Source organism: Spermophilus citellus (assembly GCF_964194105.1).
Source record: "Spermophilus citellus genome assembly, chromosome: 8".
Lineage (NCBI taxonomy): Eukaryota > Metazoa > Chordata > Mammalia > Rodentia > Sciuridae > Spermophilus > Spermophilus citellus.
This window is the reverse complement of record NC_138189.1, coordinates 19,276,533-19,300,159: the sequence shown is the minus strand read 5'-3', so window position 1 is coordinate 19,300,159 and position 23,627 is coordinate 19,276,533. Positions and strand designations below refer to the sequence as shown.

Below are 23,627 nucleotides of genomic sequence, written 5' to 3'. Positions count from 1 at the left end.
CAAACCTCTTCTGGGTTAGGAATCCCTTCGCTGAGATATAAGTCCTACCCACCCCCATCCCTGGCAAAATGCACATACAAAATTTCACACATAATTTCAGGGAGTACAGAGAAAAAACCAAGGATAAGGTTTTTTTCACACTCTTCTTTTTCTTCCATATTTATTTTTTTGTAGTTGTACACAATAACTTTATTTTATTTATGTATTTATTTATTTATTTTTATGTGGTGCTGGGGATCGAACCCAGTGCTTAACACATGCCAGGCAAGTGCACTGCCCCTAAGCCAAAATCCCAGTCCCACCCCCAAGCCCCTTTTCACACTCTTCTTTAATGCTAAATTTCTAATTACTCTAATCCCTGCCATGTGAAATCAACACTCTGATTCTCAAGGCCTTCTATATAAACGGGCTATATCCTATCAGTTCTGCCATAAGTATTTGATGAATTAATAAAATATCTGATTTGATTATATTTACTTCTTAAAATTCTAGAACACAATCAATGCAAAAGCCAAATTCATCTTCCTTGCCACAAGTACTATAGCAAACAGTTATCTTAAATTCAATGTATATTTTAGGAAGAGAATGCTAATTTGGAGTTTACTAAAAGTCAATCTTTACAGTATGATATATTTTCACTGCAAGGTTTCCTTTTGGAATAGTCAAGGAAGCCTAGCCTGTAGGTCAAGGTCAAGGTGGCCTAGCCTGTAGGTCCACACCAACAGACCTAACACTGTGTGTCTCTATTAGAGGAGTCGAGGAGGAGGAAGGGTAAAAGGATTGATTTAAAATTATGTAGTGCCCTGACTCTTAATCAGTACTCAACTCTGATGACAGGGTTATTTACTGATGGCTCTAGCAAAGCCAAACATGTTCCACAAGGAAAATAATCTAATGGACTAGAACTTGGTATTGAAGATCCACACAAGGGGACTGAGGGAATAAAGGGTACTAAAGCTCAGGAAAAGAGCCAATGGGATGATGACTCAGGGGCAGGCACTGACAACTGGTTAAATACACCACATTCAACTAGGTCCAACGTGCCTAATATATAAGACGACAGAGGAAAGACACTATTTAAATCAATTTCATTTCTAATCACAGGTTACAGTGATAATGTCTCAGGAAGTTTTAACTTAATCATCAAAAAGTGACCTACCTGACCCCTCATCACAGACATCTGACTTTCAAAAGTAGCTTTGTCAAAACTTTTGTCAGTCTATTACAGAAAGGAAAAAAAAAGTTATTATTATTCCAAAACTCAAAACCTTTGAAACAAATATAGAATTAAAAAAAAAAAACTGTTCCATATAGCAAACAAGGTCATTAGAAATTTTTCTCAATTGATAAAATAACAAGAATATTCTCACTTAACGTACTTTTTCCATACTCCTAAAATGACAAGAAAATTTAATTTGTTTATATCCAACTTGTTTCAGAAAGGATTTAAATGGTTTTCTAGACAATGAGTTCAGGCTTTTCAAGAATTAGATCACAGCAATCACCAAACTCATATAATTCATACAGTAATTTTGTAAAAATTCAACTTTTAAGGAAAGCAACATCACAATTTTGATGTAATCTCACTTGAAAAGATACTCATAGTAAGTGTAACTTTACAAAATTTATGCTTCAGGAAAATAAAGTTGCTCAATCCTGTTATATTAGGTTCTACTGCAAGCCAAAATACAAGTAGTAGTAAACTAAATTAGCTCTACTTGGAAACATCTTTTTTGTTAGGTGTGATGGTAAATGTCTATGATCTCAGCGACTTGGGAAGCTGAGGCACGGGGACTGCAAGTGTAGGGCCAGCCTTGACAATTTAGCAAGACTCTGCCTCAAAATAAAAAGTAAAAACAAAGGCTGGGAATGTAGCTCAGTTGTACAGCACCCCAACGTTCAATCCCCAGCACTGGAAAGAAAGGAAAAGAAAAGCTCTTTTTAAGGTTTCTTTCTTTCTTTTTTTGTAATAATCAAAACTAAACATTTTTTAAAAGCACTATGCCGATTGTTTGCTTTATTTATTTTTTCCTTTTTAAAAATTGTACAAGCACCTGGGTTATAGATGAGAGCCAAGTATCAGAGGTAAATACAAATAAACATTGGTATAAGATAGACATGTGTTTGCATTTTAAATCTGGGCAATGAACTTGACCTTTCTCAGCACTAGCTTCATCAAGGGTGCTATAGGGTTGTAGTAAGTTTTAAGTGAGACATAAATTAAAAAGCATGATGCTGCCAGGCCCTGTTTCACATGCCTGGGACCTTAGCTACTAGAGTGGTTGAAGTAGGAGGATCCCAAGTTCAAGGCCAGCCTGGGCAACTTAGTAAGACCCTCTCTCAAAATAAAAAACAAAGGGTTGGACATAATAGCTCAGTAGTAGTGTGTGTGTGTGTGCCCAGCTTACGTGAGACCCTTGGCTCAAACCCCAGTTTAAAAAAAATAATAATAATCTGCAAACATCATCTCCACACACAAATTAAACTTTTATTTACCTTAAAAAGTTCATAAAGATCTTCACATAAATCTTGCACAAAGTTCATGTCAGAAATATATGGCAGAACCAAGTTTCTTGTTTCTTCAGAAAAAGGAACTTTTGCTTGAGGAAGCCACGCCCAGTGAAATGGATCTAATAGAAAATAATCAGTGGCAGAAAATGGTTTATTTAGACTCACATTTATCCTGTTTCTTTCCTACAACTCCTAGGTCTCCCAAAGAAAGGACAGGAGAGAGAAGTTAGGAGAGTAAACTATTTTTTGTAATTCAAATTAATCAGATTCCAAGTTCAGATAGCCAGTTCAGATGGTAAAGCACAGTAAGGTCTAACCTGAACAAGTTATATTTCTGAGTTTGAGATGGTAAAGAATCAGAATTTGTTGAGTCTATTTCAAATAGTTCTATCCAAAAATGTATCTGAATCTATCTGGTTCCTGAGTTCAGAGATTGGTGGGTACCTATTAATTATCCACAGCCCCAGACTAAATACCATAGTTGTATAAATCAACTGGAACTGTGGCATTTGTATATAGAAGACATTCTAAATTTTTATAATATCAGAAAGTAAATAGGTAGCTTTAAGGGATGAAAGATCTATAACTTGGGTGATGATGTAGCTCAGTGGTAGAGCGCTTGCCTATCAGGTGAACTCCTGGGTTAGATCTCCAGTATCACAAAAAATAATAAGAAAAAGAAAAAAGAAAAGAATCCATATTTCTGGGTAACTAGTGGCCCCTACAAGGAGACCATTAAATTCACATAGTACCAGGACTTGAAATTCGATTTGCATAATGGTGGAATCTTCTAAAAAGGGTACTATGCATATTCCAAACCCCCCAGTTTGGTTCCCACCACTCAGAGAGCTTGAGGAAGAAATCTTCCCTTGGAGCCACTGGTACTCATATCTCTTCTATAGATCTCTCTGTACACTGCAGGAGGTACTAATTGCATGCTAAAGCTTTTCCTCTGGCCCCCATCTCCTGGAAGGTACCTCCAGTTCCCTTCTTGTCTTTCCCTGAAGAGTTTCATAAAGGGAAATCCCTTATTCTTTGCCTGCCTTCACTTCTTATCCCTCAACTTCATGCAAAATCCCTCCCTGGGCCCCCAAGTCATCCCACAAAGGCTCTCCACTGACCCACCTGCAGTCCTCATGCTACTTAGTCTCTGCAGCAAGGAGCACTGTTCATATCACCTTTATGAAATTCCCCCTCTATGGTTCTGGAGATACCACTCTCTCACAATTTACTTTCTGTCTTATAAGTCGCTCCCTCTCTCTTGTGCTGGCATTTCCTCCATTCTTTCAACATTAGCGTTCCTCCAGACTCTAAACTCAGTTCCTTCCCTTCTTTACTTATTAAGCATTCATGAAACATTTCTCAGGCTCTTATGTTCCTAGCACTGGATTAGGCAACGATGTTTGTTCTCCTTGATTTCCCTGGGTGATAGCAAATACCACCATGACTACCACCATGGCTTCCAGATGACAACAGTTTAAAAACTATATTCTCAATAGTAATTCCTCTTTAAGTTCCAGACCTTTAATTCCCAACTACATGTTTGATAAAATTTACCAACTGTCTTACAGAAAACCTAATACTTTAAAATGTAATTTGAACACAGTTTCCCAAAGATTAGGAAAAATAAAATGGAAACAAGACAATTCAATCAACAAAAGATAGGAAAAGCAAAAGGGAACAAATGAGAATTCACAGTCAGGAGAAAAAAAGATAAGATGGCAGAAAAAAGTTCAAACAGTTTATTAAGATTTAAACTATGGAGTTAAGTGCACCTATTACAAGACTCAGACTGGGTTAAGAAAAATGTACCCAACGTTGTTTATTAGCCATACACTTAAAACAAAATGATGAAGGTTAAAAATAAAATTGTCTAATACCAGGTAAATGCCAACAAAAAGAAAGGAGGGATAGCAATGTTGTAACAGGCAAAATAAAAAGCAAAAGATGGAGAGGGATAAAGGGCAATATAATTCACACAGATTAAAAACAAAACAAAACAAAACAGAAAAACCACCAAGAACATAAAACACTGGACATTTTTGTGAGTGAAACACAAAGTAAAAAATGCAAGAAGAAATCGACAAAATCACAATCAAGGTGATCTTAACTGCCTCTCCAAAATTAAGTGGTTTAATTAAGTGGTCAAGAAATAAGTCAAGGATTTGATAGGACTAACAACCAACAAACTTTAATTAGTAGACATAGACAGAACTTTGTGCCAAAACATTTTTTCAAATATAGTCCTCCAAATCAGCCACATATAAAATCATAAAGTACATTCTAATGAATTGCAAAAAACAATTCACTTGTGTGCATGTACGAATATAGAAGAACAAATTCTATCATTATATATAACTACAATGCACCAATAAGAAATGTGGAAAGAGAAAAAAAATTCACATGCCATTTTCATGGATCACAATGAAGTAACATTGGACAATTGCAACAACACACACTTAAAAAAATGTCAATAATCAAAATAACCAATATTGAAATCAAATAAAATACTTCTAAGTTACTTTTATCAAAGAAATCAGAGAATACAAATAAGCAAAGCAGAACAATATGGCAGAACTCATCCAATCAGTAGTTTAGCTGAAATGATACCCAGATGAAAATATATGGCCCAATAATAGCATTTATAGTGCCATAATTTGGATTTTGAATGTCATCCAAAGGGCCATGTGTAAAATGCTCAGTTGTCAGCGTGCGGTGCTACTGGGAGGTGGTGGAACTTTGTGAGAGGAAGTTAGGTCACTCGGGGTGTGCCCTTTAAAGCAATACTGGGACCTGGCTTCCTCCTGTCACTCTCATTTGCTTTCTAGCAGCCATGAGGTAAACATTCTCTGGTACATGCTCTCACCACGATGTTCTATGCTACCACAGGCCCAAATCAACAGAGCTAAAAGACCATGGATGGAAACCTCTGGAACCATGAGCCAAAATAAACCTTTTCTTTCATTAAGTTTATTTTCTCAGTTACTTTGTCACAGTGATGGAGAACAAAAGAGGATGAACATAATAAAAGATCGAACACATAGTTAATGAAAAAAAAAATCAAGCAAGCAAACTGAAAATCTGATCAATAAAATAACCTGAAGAAAAGCAAGATAAGTAAGTAAACAAATAGTCTAATGCTTAACAAGCAACAAATCTTTGACAAGCTTAAACATTAAAAAAAAGTAATTCATAGTAGGAATTTAAAAGAGGTATAATCATAGAGATTATTTTAAAATTTTAATTACTACATATATTTTAAACTACGCAAAAATCAAAAAACAATGTAGTAAACTCCCACATTCCAAATAACCTAATTTAGTTATTAATAAACTTTTGTGAAATTACTTCACCTATTCTATCTTGTCTCTACCTCCACCAATATTTAAAGGCAAATTCTATATATCACTTCATTTCATCTTCTAAGAAGTTAAAATGCAAAGAGGGGATTAAAAAAAATTGGTGGGGTGGGGACAAGGGACTGAACGCAGGGTCACTTAACCGCTGAACATCATCCCTAGCCTTTTTTATTTTTTATTTTGAGACAAGGTCTCATTAATTTGCTTACGACCTCTCTAAATTGCTGAGGCTGGCTTTTAACTCGTGATCTTCCTGTCTCAGCTTCCCAAATGGATGAGATTACAGGTGTAATTAAATGCCTGACATTTAATTTTTTTTAAGTTATAAGAGAATTCTACATAAAATGTTATACTCACAAATCTGAAACTCCAGATATCATAGATAATTTTGAGCAAACTTAAAAATGTCTGTAACTGGCTCAAGATATAGAAAACTTGGTATTTAACCATAGAAGAGACTTGGAAAAAATTAAATCACTATTGAATGGGAGGGGGTCAGGCCTAAATCATTTTATAAGTGAATTCAACTCATAATATTAACCAAACAATAGACAGCAAGACCCATGCAGTACACATCTTTGTATTCCCAGTGCCTAGAACTGAATCCTAATAAATGATTATACTTATACTTCATCCAGTTCTGTTATTTTGATGTCTACACATCTTGTTCCCTCCCTGCTTTGGAAAAGAGACTATGATAGAATCTACAGATAGTTCTAAATACTCACATGTTCTCCATTCATCAGGATGTTTAAAAGGAAATGCTAGACCATTATCAATTGCAGCTACTTTAATAAGCAATTCTTTATCATTGATCCAGTTTAAGACCTAAAGAAGAAAGAATGATCTGTTGGTAAAAGCACCTATATAAATATTTCCAAAGGATAAATTATTTATAATACTTACTGAGGTTTAAGGACATATTCTTTCTCAAGAGTCCATAAAAGGGCTGGGGTTGTAGCTCAGTGGTAGAGCGTTCGCCTACTATGTGTGAGGCACTAGGTTCGATCCTCAGCACCACATAAAAATAAATAAAATAAAAGTATAAAAAATATTTTTAAAAAGAGTCCATAAAAATTAAAATTGTTGCAAAAAATGAAATATAAATAAAGAAAATCAAAATCAAAACCAAAACAAATTCACCCAGGAAGGGAAGAGACTATTTTAAAAAACCAGTAAGAATTTCACAAATGCTAATTTTAAAATTTGACACAACATGTTTACATGGTAATGGTTTCACTTTTGTTCCCTGTTTTTGGAGAGTTTGAGAATATTAAGACTTTAAAAGTGATATTCTAAGCTGGATACAGTGGTGCATGCCTGTAATACCAGCAGCTTGGGAGGCTGAGGCAGGAGGATTGCAAGTTCAAAGCCCTCAGCAATTTAGCAAGCTCCTGTCTCAAAAAAACAAAACAAAACAAAAAAAACAAACAAACAAAAAAAAAAACTAAAAAAAGAAGCTGGGGAATGGCTCCATGGCAAAGTGCCTCTGGTTCTATCCCCTGTACCCCACCCCCACCAAAAAAAGTGATATTCTAGATGCATTGCTTAGATGTTTGATATTTGCAAAATATTATTGATTTCTTTAAGATAACAACTTGACAAAATTACCTTATTAAAATTTAGTCTTTCTTATAGTCCCATGGAAACAATTAGGTTACATATAAAGTATTTCTAAAGAAAATTCCTCTAAAAGACTATAACTAAATATAATAAGGTCGAGCAGAAGGAACCTCAAGTTATTCCTGACTACAGAATGTAGGCCATTCCTGACTTCTACATTCTTCTGTAGCAGAAACCAAGACCTCAGGAGGAAGACAAAGAGTATTTCCCATTATATAAAGACAGGTGGTTGGCATTAGTAAGTGTCCTAGATAAAAGAGCAAGAAGTGAAAAGGGCTATTTTTAAATTAAAAATTCTACCGTGAAGATGTGCCAGGTTTCTTTGTTTCTCTTAATTTACACCAAATCTCACCTCAATGAACATACACAAAATACTCAGGGCAAAAGAAGAAAGTTTTCAACAAATTTAATTATCCAAGATTACCAATGAAACAAATTCAGGAGGTATTACACACATATATATTTTGTATATATTTTAAATCCCTTTCTGCTATAACTGCCATTTATTTTCTACTTCTATCATTCTTTTTCCTATTTACAACTTTGTTGAGGTACAATTTCTACAAATAAACCTTACATGTCAAAGGGTCCTATTTGATAAACCTGAATAGATGTGAAAGCTTCACCCAAAAGTTTCCTGAGTTCCACTGCAGTTCATGCCTCCCTCTGCCCCATCCCCTGTACCCACTGGTCTGCCTTCTGTAAGTAGGGGCTGATCTGCATTTTCTAGACTTTTATGTAAATGGAATCATACAGTATGTGACCTTTTATAGCTTCTTTCACTCAGCGTAGTTTTAAAAGATTGATTCCCTTACTATATGTATCAAGTTTGGTTTTTTTTATTACTAAGTATTGCATATGTATTTTAAAATTTCATGGATAAACAATTAAAAGTACAAATGCTTCAAAGTGATGCAAATATTTTAAGTGACAATTTAAGAACAGAAATTATAAGTACTGGAAAAATTATTTTTCTTAAATCATTTAAAATTTTCTCAAAAGTGGGGCCAGGTTGTTGTAAACTTTAAAAAGTCTAAAAATGTCTTATGTAACTAATATGTGAACTTAGGTTACTCAGAGTTGATAGTAATGAATCTAAAATTTTTATAGTGTTAAGAATCTCAGTTTATTCTGTGTTAAAACCAGCTTCTAAGTGAAAGTTTTCTTTAAGTTCAGTGGGTATAATTCATAAGTAAAGCATACATGTTCCACTGCATTAGGTAATATTAGATTACCTAATACTGAATAAAAAACTCGGAAGGAGCCAGTGCAATGGTATACACATGCCTATAATTCCAGCACATTGGCAGGCTGAGGCAGGAAGATCACAAGGTTCAAGGCCAGTCTCAGAACTAGTGAGACCCTGTCTCAAAAATAAAAAATAAAAAGAGCAGGGACTGTGGCTCAGTGATATAGCACCCTGAGTTCAATTCCTAGTACCAAAAAACTCAGCAGGAACTGAACTAATAAAATACAAAAATACCAGAAACCTTAATTACATAAAAGCAAAGTAAAAATGGTCATTCTGCAAATTTCCCAAGCTCTAAAAAAAAAAAAAAAAAATGATACATCTGGTATCATTCTTCTATTTTAATACAAAACAAAAAATAAAGCTGCCTAGAGATAATAAAAATTAGAATCCGGAAATTCAGTGTAAACAAGTGACAGAAAAAAGATGAGAAGAACAGAATTAAAATCAAAGATTTAACAAGGGAAGGAGGAGATAATGGAGAATAACTTAATTTCAAGAAATCTTTTACACAAATTGACTGTTGTGTATGTGTGTGTGTGTGTGTGTGTGTGTAGATATAGATATATTTACTTATTCATTTTAAAATTTGCTTACCTCATGGTCAGTTTCTTTTTTACATTTCTCCTTTTCATATCTGACTAACCAATTATCATTTCCTCTGTCTTTTAAAAGAAACAAAAAAAATTGTTAATTGATTTTTATGGGCATTATAGATGAATATCAATGGGAGAAATCTAGTCACCTGCCGATTTTTGAGATTTTCATTGATTTTCTATAGCATACGTCTATCATATCAAAGTTCCGATTTAAAACTAAAAAAAAAACCCAAATAAACAAACAAAAAAACCCCATAAATATTAGCGACCATTTATTGAATGTTTTCTCTGTGCCAGATACTGTTCTAGGGGCTTCACATGTGTTAATTCAATCCTTATAACCTACCCTGTGAGGGAAATATGATTATTAGATTAAGGTTATTAAAATCAAGGGTAACTTCCTCTTCACCTGAGAAAGAAAAAGCATCTACCCTTCCTGCTAGACAAATTTCCAAACAGGCTACCAGGGTACTGGGGGTACCCTGGACTACACACTAATTTTAGTTATTAATTTAAGATCACATTAATTAAGAAGCTCAATGTAGAAAATTACATGATGCTTTTTCAGAAGCTAATATGAATGAGAAAACATTTCAAACCAGTAGTTCTCAAACTTTAGAGTGCATCAGAGTTACCTGGAAAACGCATGAAAACACAGTCCTTGCCCCACTGCAGAGTTTCTGCTCAGTAAGTCTAGGATATTGTACAAGAATGACCCTGAGAATCCAGGGAACTACAATTGGAACCTACTGCTTTGGACTGTCTACATCCAAATTTGGAATTAGATTATTTCCTTACAAAGCAGAACAAATGAAAAGTTTAATGTATTTGTAACTATACTAACAATTACACAATGTCAAAATGAGCATCTAAACTAAATTATACAATCAAGTTTTAATTTTTCATATTACGCAGATAACATTTCTAATATCTGGCCTTGTCCTGCTCCTAGGAAATTTCTCTTTAGGGGCCAAGAATTGATCTCTGTCACCTAGACAGGAGCCTAGTATGAGTCAAACCCCCCAGTATAGGATTAATTATGCCCAGGAGAGTTTGTACTATGTCTGTTTTGAAAACAGGTAGAAGAAGTAGCTTTAAGATTTTTGCATCAAAATTTTATAGCTCTGATTTAGGTAACAATAGTATATAGTTTGAAAGCTAACGAGACCAGAGTGAACAAATGAGAGAACTTCAATACCTGTGTTTCTGATGATGTAATCCAAAACAACTAATCTTTCAAATTGTGACTGAAATTGTTTTCTAATATTCTCAGGCAAAGGATCAGCTTCAAATTTCCTAAGCCAATATTCAGCCTCCTTGTAACCTTCAACAAATAACTGAAAGGAACCAATCTACAATTTTAAGAACTATAGTTAGAAACAAAAGTACAAGAACAAAGGGTTTAATTTTTAATTTCTCAGCAGTACTGTCACAAAATGTTATACAAACATAATAAGAAAATAGAAGAGATAACGCTAATTTAGATAAGCATATTTATCAAGAAACCTATTTTTACACACTAATTCACATGAAGAACGCACAGCAAATAAAAAATGTTCAACCCTAGACTATTAAGGAGCATTGCTAGACTAGACTTTTAAGCAGCTATTTCGGGATAATCAAAAAGGAAAATAAATATATGCCCTCAAGGTGACACTCTTAACAAGAATGCTGCTTTCTAAAAATATTCATTAAAGTGAATTTAATTATGGAGGCCAAATTGAACATCAATCCTGATTATTTCATAATAGTGCAATTTTAACTCATGAAAGAAACGTTTCAAGATTCTTCTTAAAACATAAAATACAGAAAATAATTTTATTTTAAAAATAATAGTGGATTCTTTGACTATTCAGATTAAAGATCCTGTCATAAATTTTAAAAGAACCAATCAATTAATCATAACCTCTATAGTGTTTTTTTACAAAGTTCTTTCCTTGAAAATATATCCATCTTAAAAGACATTTTTGTTACTAAAATTTACTAGTTAACATTAAACCATGTATTAAAGATGGAAATACAAGTTTTCAACAGCAGATGATGCCTGGGTACTGAGCAACCTTCAAAAATGCAAAATCACCACACACAAAAATCTATTCCTTATCCCAACATTTTATAGTCTTGTTGTTGGCATGATTTTTTTTTAAACAATTCCAATGTTTTCTTTAAGGCACTTACAGCTAAGTAGTAGTAGTCATTAATATGGAAATCATAGTCTCCAATAGTCATGCTTATTTTAGTACATCCAAGAAGGAAAAGGACTTACAAAAAGTCTTAGAACTCCAAGTTTACTTGGAGTACAATTTTTAAAATTAGTTAATCATGAATTTCCACTCAAAGTCTTTTATCTAGATACATGTAGAGCAAAACCAAAACAAAATCATAGGTCAAGTCTATTTTTAAAAAATAAATCCTAGAGTTTTTCTAGGATGCCTTTTCCATTAGCCCTCTCCACCTTTGCTTAGTTAGCTGCTAATCATCTCTCAGTTTATTTTAAAGTGATTAGAAAAAACAAAATCTAATGTGCAATGAGCAAACACAGCTGCTACCATTTACTGAACCATAACTATGTACCAAGTACTTGACTTGAATTTCTCAAGTTTATCCTAAGAGGTAGTTCATGTCATTCCCTACCTCATAGAAACTAGGGCTGACAAAATACAGACCCTGCCCAAGGTCTCATGCTAACTAGTATAGAGATAGGATGGAACCCAGCTCTGACTCTAGATCTGAACTTTTGGCCATTACTTTATAAAGCCTTTGATACAGCATCATCTGGGAAACATTCCCTGCTCCTCCAGACTCAGTTAGGCATCTCTCTTCTGCATCTTGTCTTTGTGTGTGTGGTGTTGGGGATCAAACCCAGGGCCATGGCCTGTTAAGCAAAAGCTCCACCACTGGGCTATAATCCCAGTTCTAGGCATCCCTCTTTGAACCTCTCAAAGCTCCCGAATTTACTACCTATCAAGCACTTTATCAAACTGCATTGAAATGGCTTGGTTACTATGAGCTCCTCAAAGAGGAAAAAGCTTTTACTACTATAACCACAGTCCAGAGTGCGATGTTTAGCTCTAAGAGATCAGGCTGAATCTCCCAACTACATCCTAAGTACAGCTTATCATAGTAACTCACCTTAGGAGGTAGTCCTATCCGATGAAACTTTCTACCTACTTTTGGCACTTTCTGTAAGGCATACTTTTTGCCTCTTGATTTTGCTCGGTCAATTGCACTGTAATTAAATGTCTCACTGACAAGCCAAACCACCTAGAAACACAGAGTTCAGAAAAATGGTCAGAATTTGCATTATGATATTTCTATCCACGTACGCAATCAAATTCACTCTAATCCTGTAAACGAGCAAAGTTTAAGGCTATAGCTGAAAATCTAAGATAGAAAGGCCAGGAGATTTTTGTGAAACCATGGAACATATCTCTTTTCTCAAAGAGGTATAAAAGTGACCTAAAAATTTCTAGTGAAAAAAACTAAGCAAGAGTTTTAAATTGTAGAATTAGATATGAACATTTTGAGGATGGCAACAATTAAAACATACAAAGGCCAACAAGAAACCAATAGCAGCCTTGTAAATAGCTATCTTGACCTTCCACGAATCTCGATCCCTCATTTTTGTCTACTTTCTAAATGCAAGTCCTTCCTCCTCTCTGTGTTAGCTCCCGTGACCTCCCAGGAACAAAAGCCATTCCCTTGCATGCTTGTGGGTCTATGTGAGGACAAGTTGGCAGCTGCTCATACTCTTGAATTACCAAGAAGGGATTCCACTTTAGGCTCTACCATTAAGTTATTACTAAAGTACTCACAGACAAGTGGGCTAAGTATTTGACTGGAAACCCACTCTGCTTTACCTTTGTTTTAGGTACAATGCCCAGATGAAGCTTTTCATCCAAGAGGTAGGCCCCAGCCTCAGAAAGGTAGCCCTGGTTGGGAAGCAGGCAGCCTCTGCCAAAGCAGCAAGGGCAGCAGACCTTGTGGACATACTTGGTCCATTTTGGATTCAATTGACCGTAAGGCTCTTCTGATTTTGGTTTAAAAACACCAATAATTTTCTAAAGGGGTAAAAAGGAAAAATCTTATTAGGCTTTTACATGTGTGGAAGCGGACATATATATCAAACACATTGATATCCATTATTTTACATATAGATTGAGAGAGAGAGAGATAATAATCCACAAAACACATTCTCAGAATTTGTTTCCTCCTATTCCCTGACTCAGATTTAGGCATAGCCTTCAAGTGTTAAGAAGTTTGTTTTCAATCACATTTTACTCATTTCCATTGAGGATCTAAACTCAATAATTCCTTGGACCAGTACTTTTCAAATAGTGCTCTGACAAACCTTAGAAGGTGAGGGCAAGGGTTCATGCCATTTAACCTGTGACCCATTGCCATTTAACCAGATTAACTCATTTGTTTTATAGTAATGGACTTCGAGGTTAAAAAAAGGTGTCTCACCAATTTTAAATGTTTGAAAACCACCACTTTAGGTCAAACAGTGTTACTATTCAGAATCTATTAAACACCCAAGCCACAAGTTTGTTTAACATCTACTTTCCCCACTACGGCGCTAAAAAGGCTGGAGCTTTGTTAGTGCTGCACCTCTAGTACTCAAAGCCATATCTGAAACACATTAAGTTTCCAAGTATTTGCTAAATAAACTAATAAAGTCTATGCCAAAAAATATTTCTCTAAACAAAGGGAATAAGATACACTGAATAACTATGCTGTCAGCTGCTCTTAGCCTAAGACTTTCCCAGTTATGTTTTTCATGAACCAATCTTTTAAATAAACTCCTTTATTTAAAAGATTGGTTCATGAATGTCTAAAATCTCTATAACCTTTTGTACTGATCTGATACAACATATATATATATATATATATATATATATATATATATATATATATATATATATAAATACATATATATTTTTTATCTTAACTTTTAAGGGAAAGGACTTTGCTATGTTGCAAAGACTGGTGGCCCCAAACTCCTGGGCTCAAGTGATCCTCCTGCCTCGGACTTCTGAGTAGCTGGGACTACAGGCATATGCCCTTGTGCCTTGTGCCCAGGTACCTACAACTCTCTTAAAATCTCAAAGGAGGTCTATGCTTTAAAATTACTTTGAAAATATAACTTTAGTCTTTGAAAAAAAGGGGGTAAAATTGTGAACTTTCTTATCTCTCAAAAGAGGACTTGCTGGTTGTGCATCAGAACCAGAAGGCTTTTAGAAAAAATGAGATCAATTTTTGAAAAATTCTAGACTAAGTGGAAGAAATTACCATAGAAATTTCTCTTTTCTGCTCCAGAATCATTTATTCATTTCACTTTTGTGCATTTCAATGACTTCACACTTCAGGTTACCCAGCCTCCTTCCCTTGGCACAATGCCAGAAAAAATATATCTAGAGAAAAATATAGCCTTGAAAAAAAAAAAAAAAACCAAGCATTGGAAATGACATTAGACAAGTTGTGAAAGTTTCAATTTCTACTCTGCTTGGCAAGTATGGTAATAGACTATTTTAAGGTGAGGACTTATTGACATATGCTCAACGAATCTCCAAGTGAACAGGGTATTAAGTAATTGCTTGAAACCAAATAGAAGCTGTCAGAATAGCAATCTATAACTTAACAACAATTAGCTCTATTTCTATAGAGGAGGGTGCTTTAGTAAAAAATAATAACCAAAAAAATTGTGCTTTATTTCACAAAAGAGGGTGCAATCGAAATTAATATCTTCAGAAATTCACAATGACTTCAGATTTAAGTTAGTGATTTCCAAAATTTTCTTAGTATATAGTAGGTCTGTGAAATTCTCACCTTCTTAGGATCCTTTACAAAGTAACTTCCACTTGAGCCTTGAGAAATTCTTTGTGGAAAAATTCCCAATTCTATTGCTTGTTCTGCTCTCAATATAGTATCAGCAAATTCTGGATCACCCAAGAATGCATTCATCTCTGAAAGGCCCGTGGTCACTGCATTAAGAAGAAAGATTAGCCTCGAGAATGCTCATGATATGGACCTAAATGTGTGAATTTGGTTATTGGTGTTAGGACAGAGGTACAGAAAAATATAATTAAGTACTACATGGACAGCTTTGATCCTCCTTCCTGACCACTTCTAAGTTCTAAATAATGCCATATGGAAAAAACTTTACTATTTGTTGAAAAAAATCACACAAATACCTCTCACTTCTTTGAACTCCTCTGCAATGATTCTGTCCTTCATCCTTCTCTAGCTCTAATTCCACAGTCTTGTCTCAAATCCTATCATCAGTAACTACAACTTCTCCACAATTTTTCAAGCACCTCTTAGCTTCCCAGTTTAGTCCCTCCAGCATAAAATTCACTCATCCTACAGGAACCTACAAGCACTGATCTCCTTGTTATCCTTGGTCTTTACTCCCTTCATGTGCCCCACTCCTTGACCACCTTAAATATGGCCTGTCATTACAGAATCACTCTTCTCCCTCCCTTCATCATGGTCACAAGGAAAAATCTCAGTCCTGGTGAAACCTGTCTGTTGACTCTATGCCTCTGCCAGGATAGCTGAACTTGACCAGAGAAACACATATCAACTCAAATTCTCAACACCTCCTCTCCCACCCTCTCTCAGCAGATTATCTATCTAGCTGCCTACTTCATGACATGAAAAAAAAAATATATGTCTCATATATACATATATATGTGTGTGTGTGTATACACACACGCATACACACAGCACCACACCTACTGATCCACTGCTTAACTATGGGTCGACACTGATGATTTCCAAATTTCTCTCTCAGGCCTGGGCTTGCAACTATTATTCAACATCTCTACTTGGATGTTAACAGGTGGCTCAAAGTTTATTACCCAAAACTCAATTCTTCATCTTTAACACCCTCCACCCCAAGACTTCATCTCCATTCCTCCCTGTTGTAGCTGCTGGCAATTCAAAATCTTCCAGTTGTATAAACCAGAATAAGCTGCAGAACCTTAGAATCATTCCTGATCTTCCATTCTCACCTTCTATCTCCAACAAGAAAGTTGTGTAGGCTCTACTGCCTAGTGTCTGGAGCCCAGCCTCTTACCATCTTCCATTTCTTCCATGTTACTTAGGTAATTATCAGTTCTTGCCCAATTATTATAAGAGCCCCCTAACTGGTCTTCCTCTTTCACTCCTGTCTTTCTACACTCAACCAAGCAGCCATAGTAACCCTCTCAAAACAGGACAGACTACATCACTCCTTTGTACCTAACAGTTCAAGGGCTTCCCATCTCACTCCAGAAATGAAGTATGTCTTCTGCAGTTTCCACCCTTATCTTACTAGACCTGCCGTCTGGAGCAAAGGCCTACTACTTACCCTCTTCAGTGAGGCCCATCAAATAGCTGAAGGGCCTTTCTTGTTCGCAGAGTCTTTCTCCACCTCCTTCCACACTGAAGTGTTCTCAGGCTTTTCAGCATCGTACTTGTCCTCATTTCCTGCCTCAATATTTCACGTAATGTTTCCTCTCCAAATATGGTCTCCAGAACCAACTAACTCACGAACAGAATAGACACCTCATCCTCAATCTTGACACTGACCCAAAAGAAAGAGTCCCTAGAATACTGTAGGAGTTCCTCAGGAGTTCCGTCATAATACTAATTTATATTGAAATCGCTGAACTCTTGGACTACTCTTGTTCTCTCACAGTCTACACCTGAACAGCTCTTTTGGACTTCGCAAGACTTCACATTATTACTAGTAAGTGTTACCAAGTTGGCTATGGGTTAGGTGCGTCATAGAACCTCCTGTTGTTCCTATCATGAAGTCCATAGTCATTTGTCAAATACTGAACAATTCAGTTTCAAACAAAATCAGATCAATTAGAAACATTTCTGTTGAAAATAAAGCAGGATGTTCTTGCCACATTATTGAGATAATATCATCCTACAGGAAGCTACACATTTTTTTCTTTGAACATGGTTTGCATTTAGCATCAAAATCCAGAAGGGCACTTAAAAAAAATAACTGGTCCTACTATCTAATTACTGTCAGAAAAAAGACCTATCAACTCTTCTAAAATGAAAGCAAGTGGTTTTTAGTAGATAATTTTTCCTTAACTGATTCATTACTGACAATTACATTCTACGATTCTCTGCATGCTCATTACTTAAATGTACTTTGATAATGAGTTTAATGTGAAAGGCACCCCCAGATATTATACTGCTTCATGCAACATATGATATGGATAATCTGGTTTGAAGGTTTATTATCAGTTTGATTTTTAATAACTCAGTGCTGGAATAGAACCCAGAGACTTCTGTTCGCTAGGCAAGTGCTCTAGCATACAGAGCTACACTGCAGCCCTCTGGGTTTTTGCTGTGTGTGTGTGTGTGTGTGCGGGGGGGGGGGGGGGGTGGGGGTATTGGGAACTGAACCCAGGGACAACCTATCAATGAGCTACATCCCCAGTCCTTTATTTTTAATTTTAAATTTTGAGACAGGAGCTAAGGCTAACCTTAAACTTGCAATCCTCCTGCATCAGCCTCCTGAGTTGTTAGAATTGTAGGTGTGCACCACCATGCTCAGCTTTTATTTTTATTTTGAGATAGGGTCTCACTAAGTTGCTGGGAATTTATTAAGTTGTCTAGGCTGGCTCAAACTTGCAATCCTTCTGCCTCAGCCTCCCAAAAAACTAAGATTACAGCATGTGCCACCACACCAGGCTATCTTTGATATATAATTATATTTATATATATTCCATTAAAACTGTGGTCACTGGGGCTGGGGTTGTGGCTCAGTGGTAGAGCACTCCTCTAGCATGAGTGAGGCCCTGGGTTTGATTGGAACCACCACATAAAAATAAATAAATAAAATAAAGATAAAAAATTTAAAAAGCCATGTTTCTAAAAAAAATTGTGGTCACTATCTTAAGAAATAAAGTATGGCATTTTGTGTTTGTGTCAGAATATATTCAAAATTATTTTCTAAGTAGCCTCATATACTCCCTTTGGGTCAATGCTAGGAAGAGACGGTGGCCTTCTAGTCAAGTTCCAGTCTCGTTCAGGCTCCTCACTTTTCACAGATGTCCAAAGCACCCCTGAAGCTTTGCTGCTCTCATGACTATTCCAAGCTTCTTTCCCATGGATATTTCTTATTCATCTTTCACACTTACAATACTATAACAAAATGATCTAAGTTCCAGGAAAGCAAAAGATCTTTGTTTTGTTCTCTGATGTATCTTATGTGCCTAGAACAGAGGTCCTGGCACATGGCAGACCCTCAATAAATTTTGTTCAAAAAATAAACAAACTAGCTGGGCACTGTGGCATATGCCTATAATCCCAGAGCTCAGGAGGCTGAGACAGGAGGATCAAGTTCAAAGCCAGCCTCAGCAACTGCAAAGCACTAAGCAATTCAGTGCGACCCTATCGCTAAATAAAATACAAAATAGGGTGGGGGATGTAGCTCAGTGGTTGAATGCTCCTGAGTTTAATCCCCAGTACCAAAAACAAAAATAAAAATAAAATCTGATCATGTCAATTAAAAAAAATTAACAAACTCTCCCATCAGCCACACTTAAGGGTTATTACTGATCCTTTAGAAAATAGAAAATAAAAGTGGATTAAGAGAGCCCACTGTACAGCCTTTAGGTTCTTAGCTGAACATAAAAATACAGGGTAAATTACCAATTTTAAATTTAAGTAATTAAACAAACAATTAAAACAAACCCATCCTCCCTTAAGAGTTAGAATGACCCCTTTCCCATCTTTCCTTACCTTATCCACTAACCAGAATATTTCTAGAAAAAAGTGCTGATAAGTCTGATGAACTGAACGCTACCTTTAGGGTTCCAATGCTAGATGTCAATGACTCAGCTGAATCTTCCCTGTCCCCTACACATCTAGGGCACTGCTCCATGCCTCTGTGGAACCTCAGACTTACCAGTCAGAGTATGGACAGTGTGTTAGAACTATTTCTTCTAATTGATTAAGTCCTCCTCCAGGCTACACAGCTGTGTAGGGAGGCATGCATGTGATAGGTCACTATTCTTTCAAGATCTTGATTTCCACAGGTACCCTGTAGGCATACATATTTGATGAATGATGTATCTCTAATGAATGGAAAACAAAGAATTGTGCATGCTGTATTCTAAGCAACAGCTGAGGAATAATCTCCAACACATTCCTGCTCCATTTCAAAAACTCAGTTATGGTGACTGTCAGACATCTGCAACTTCTACTCTTCTAAACTTTCCTCTAAATGAAACCAGGTTATCAGTGTCCTGAACCTGGATCAAGCCACACTGTTAACACAAGCTACTAGAATTACTTCTACTGAAAAGGACTTCAGGAAAGTTATAAGAACTAGACTTATAAATTCAATCACTTTTATTACAAAGATGTTGTTCAGCTTATAGTCTCTTCTCCAAGAGAATGCATGACAAGTTATCATTTGTCAGTTCTGTTTTGGTTCAAACAACAAGTTCAACTTCATGGTCTCCCTAATTGGTTTCTTTCATGTTAGCTATTCAGTAATCTTATTTCAGTACTCTTATTCCAGTTTCCATCTTATTTAGTTTACTACCCCTTTTCTCATCTTTCTTCACATTTATATGATTTTCTAATTTTGAACATGCATTTTTTGAACATGAATTGAACGCCACCTTTAGGGTTCCAATGCTAGGTTATGGTGACAGTCAGACTTCTGCAACTTCTACTCTTCTAAACTTTCCTCTAAATGAAACCAGGTTATCATTTAGGGTTCCAATGATTCAAGCTATCGTGAATCATTAAATGACATAAATAAAATTTCATTTTCCTTTGTGAGTTCTAATTGTTCTGTTAGGCTCTCCAACAACAGACATGTATGTGCTCAAGTCTGTACTAACTGGGACCTTGGAGAACTCACTTCACTTCTCTGTGCTTTATTAAATGGGAATAAAAAAATAGCACTCATTTCAGAAGGTTGGTTAAAAATTAACAAATGCGAAGTACATAGAACTATGCCCAGCACATACCAACTGCTACATAGATATTAGCTTTTATCATCTTTAATACTATGCAATTCACTGACTAAAATGATAACTAGGACAAGGAATGCCACTACTCCTACTTTGATAATGATTTAACAACCAACACTATAGTTTTTGCTATTTCTAGACTTTGTCAAATGCCTTATTAAAGATAACAGACATGTGACTAAAGTACATAAAGTTCCTGTTTTTATAAACAAAACAGCTAAGCATCATAAATGATGTTAATCTAAAGACAAGAATGTCTTAGACCTAAAGGTGGTTTGATGGAAATTGGATGGTAACAGACAAAGGAAATAATGGCCTCGTTAAAAAAAAAAAAAAAAAAAACCTAAATTTTAAACTAATCATAAGTATTTTTTTTTGGGGGGGGATCTCTTTTAAACACATTTAAATAATGTTTATAGTTCAAAACTATTTTAAAATCCCATTTTAAAAAACTCCATAATAACCAAAGTAACAATTATTTTATAACACTTAGGGATCTAGCTGGGTGCAGTGGCGCAAGCCTATAATCCCAGCAGTTCAGGAGACTGAGGCAGGAGGATTGTGAGTTCAAAGCCAGCCTCAGCAAAAGCCAGGCACTAAGCAACCCAGTGAGACCCTGTCTCTAAATAGGGCTGGGGATGTGGCTCAGTGGCCTAGTGCCCCTGAGTTCAACACCCCCCGCCCCGTCTTACCTAAATAAATAAATAACATTTAGGCATCTGTAGCAAAATGGAAAAGTGCAGGACATGAAAAAGAATTAGGCTTTATCTAGTTCTGTCTTTACCACTTCCCAGATATTTGACTCTGGACAGACCACTTACCTCTGAAGTTCTATGAACTACCAACCATCACAATTTTATTAATTTTACCCAAGAAGGATGGTCAATGAAAACTAACTATAAATTGTGATAAAAATATCACCATTAAAGAGGTAGGCCTTCTTTTCAATATGTATTCTAACTACCATACTCTAGCTTCACTTTGACTTTTTCTAGCCTTAACATTATTTATTTACCAAAAAAACTCCTCACTTTCACACAACAAATGCATTTTCTGGACTTTTGGCCCTAATAAAATCTAGCTATGATGTTAACTTTGAGGTGGAAAAAGGCAAGCTATCTATGAGGATCTTGGTTACTTCACAGACTGGATTCTAGGTAATAGAAGTCTAAACTGCCAGTGTAGTTAGGTGAATGTGATCCATTTGTGATCTGGTTCCAACTTCACGTTTGTTTGCTCCACCAAGGGTCGTACTGAAAACGCACCCATTAGCCTAACTGTATAATACTAGCATAGATGCACATCAGAAATGTTGGCTAAAGCTTAAGAGTGGGCCAGACGGCTTCCTCTTGGCCTCTTCAATTTAGAGTATTTATGTTTGAACAGAAGTTCAAATAGAACTTGAGTAACTTACTCTATCCCAAATTCTTTGCATACATACTAGTACATACTAGTAGCAGGGCAGGTAAAAATCTGGCAGTTGAAAACTCGGGAAAAACTAAGCAATATTAATACAAACTATCTTTTTTTGTAGCGTTTAAGTGTTGCAAAGAAAGATACTCCAAAACACCGTGTGCACACCATCTCTTTAAATCCATCCTAACACCGGCAAGTAGGTGTAAACACCACCATTTCACAAACAAGTTGGTCTCTTCTCTAGCAATAACTATATCAAGTCTACTCGATTTACATGAAATTAGTCTCACTTCTCTCCACAAGCCCCAAACTCACTTCTTCAACAACAATCTATGCTAAGCAGCATGCCTAAACTTTACTTTCAACTGCCCTCTTTCAAAGGTGATCCATTCATTTAACAGTGAAAAGGTGTGTGTTTTAACGCATAATTATAGAAACGACTCAAGAAATAAAAGCTTTGTAAGAGATAGATAGCAGGAGCAGGAAATTCGTCTCTGCCCCCTCTAACTAGCGTCACAATAACATTTAGTTGGAAAACGTTTTGAAACGTTTTTGGATATTCTTGCTGTACATCTCTCTCTTTGCTGTCATCCACCTTGCAAAGTCACAACTCTGGGAACTTGTGGATAGTTTCGAATTATTAATTCAGAACTCACGTCCAAACTTGAGCAAACAACTTACGTCACTCTGTTAAGTTTTCTTCAGTGTCTGGCTACAGTTTGGACTCACTTTGGGGGGAAATCTAAAGAACTGGGAGTTTAATGACAATCGCTGGTCTAGCCTACAGACAGTGGACAAGGCGAGAGGTGGCGCAGGGCAGGTGTCCGCGCCTGGGCTGGCTACTCGCCCCGCGACAGGGAAGCCCCTCCATCCAGGCGAGCGCAAGCGAGGGGCGCAGCCGAGCCAGGAGCGCTGGCAGCGCGGGGAGCAGCCCCGGGCCGGGCGGGAAGCGGGACGCGCGGCGGGGGCAACAGGCGCTGGGGACGCACGCGCCGGGAAGGGAGCGGGACACACCTGAAACCGAGGGGCGGTTCCGGCTGTGGTCGGTGGGCGAGTCGCGGGTGGCCCCCACGGCCCGCGAGAGGCTGCGGGACGGATCCTTGGGCGGGAGCGGCAATTCTCCGTCGCGGGCCTGGAGGGGGGCGGCCGCGCCCTCGTCGCCAGCTCCCTCCTGCTGCCTCACGGCGCCCCCCGGTGCACCCCTCCGCGGCTGGGCCCAGGCGATCCGCGGCAGCAGCGGCTCCCGCTCCTCGTCCTCCTCTTCCTCCGGGTTCCCGCCGCCCGCGGACCCCCGCCGGCCCGGCTCGCAGAGCTCGGCCATGGGCTCCCTCTCCGTCTTCCGTGCCGAGACCTTATCAGAGCGGCGGAGTGCCGGGACCCGGCCTCCGCATCGCGGCAAACTGGAGTGGCTGGGTCACACCGACGCCACCTCACCAGCACAAGGGCCAGATCGGGGCCCGCCCCGCGGCTGTCCCGCCCCGCCCTGCCCTGCCGCCGACCACGCCCACCGCCGGCCACGCCCCACCCCTCGGCTCCGCGGGGCGCCGCCCTCGCGCCTGCGTAGAAGGATCAGCGCGATGGGGCGGAGCCTGGGCGGGGCCGGGCGGAGCCTGGGCGGGGCCGGGCGGGGCCGATGGAGCAGCCACCTGCCAGGCAAGGCCAGAAAAGCACTGGTGGAGGCTGCTGTTGCTCCTACACAGTGCGGACACAGTTATTTCCGCGGAGGTCCTCCTCACTTCAAACTGAATAGGCTTCTCCTCCTACTACAGAATTTTCACAGCTTTTGCGATATATGAATTTATCTGAATGGCTGATATTTGTTTCCTCTGTTAAAAGCCCATCTCCTTATGATTTCTTCTTTGACCCATTTCTT

The 23,627-nt window shown here is 37.4% G+C and overlaps 1 protein-coding gene across 1 annotated transcript in view; it reads right to left on the bottom strand.

Moving 5' to 3' along the window:
- Window positions 1-23,223, bottom strand: part of PI4K2B (phosphatidylinositol 4-kinase type 2 beta) — a 30,714-nt gene extending 7,491 nt beyond the window's left edge. The window contains exons 1-9 of the mRNA XM_081303534.1: window positions 22,769-23,223; window positions 15,171-15,325; window positions 13,202-13,402; window positions 12,474-12,605; window positions 10,540-10,693; window positions 9,340-9,407; window positions 6,599-6,698; window positions 2,497-2,630; window positions 1,160-1,219 (exon numbers count right to left, since the gene is read on the bottom strand). Coding sequence (XP_081159660.1) covers window positions 1,160-1,219; window positions 2,497-2,630; window positions 6,599-6,698; window positions 9,340-9,407; window positions 10,540-10,693; window positions 12,474-12,605; window positions 13,202-13,402; window positions 15,171-15,325; window positions 22,769-23,075 — 1,311 coding nt within the window. The 5' untranslated portion in view covers window positions 23,076-23,223. The remainder of the gene's footprint in view (window positions 1-1,159; window positions 1,220-2,496; window positions 2,631-6,598; window positions 6,699-9,339; window positions 9,408-10,539; window positions 10,694-12,473; window positions 12,606-13,201; window positions 13,403-15,170; window positions 15,326-22,768) is intronic.
- Between the last annotated feature and the right edge of the window lie 404 nt (window positions 23,224-23,627).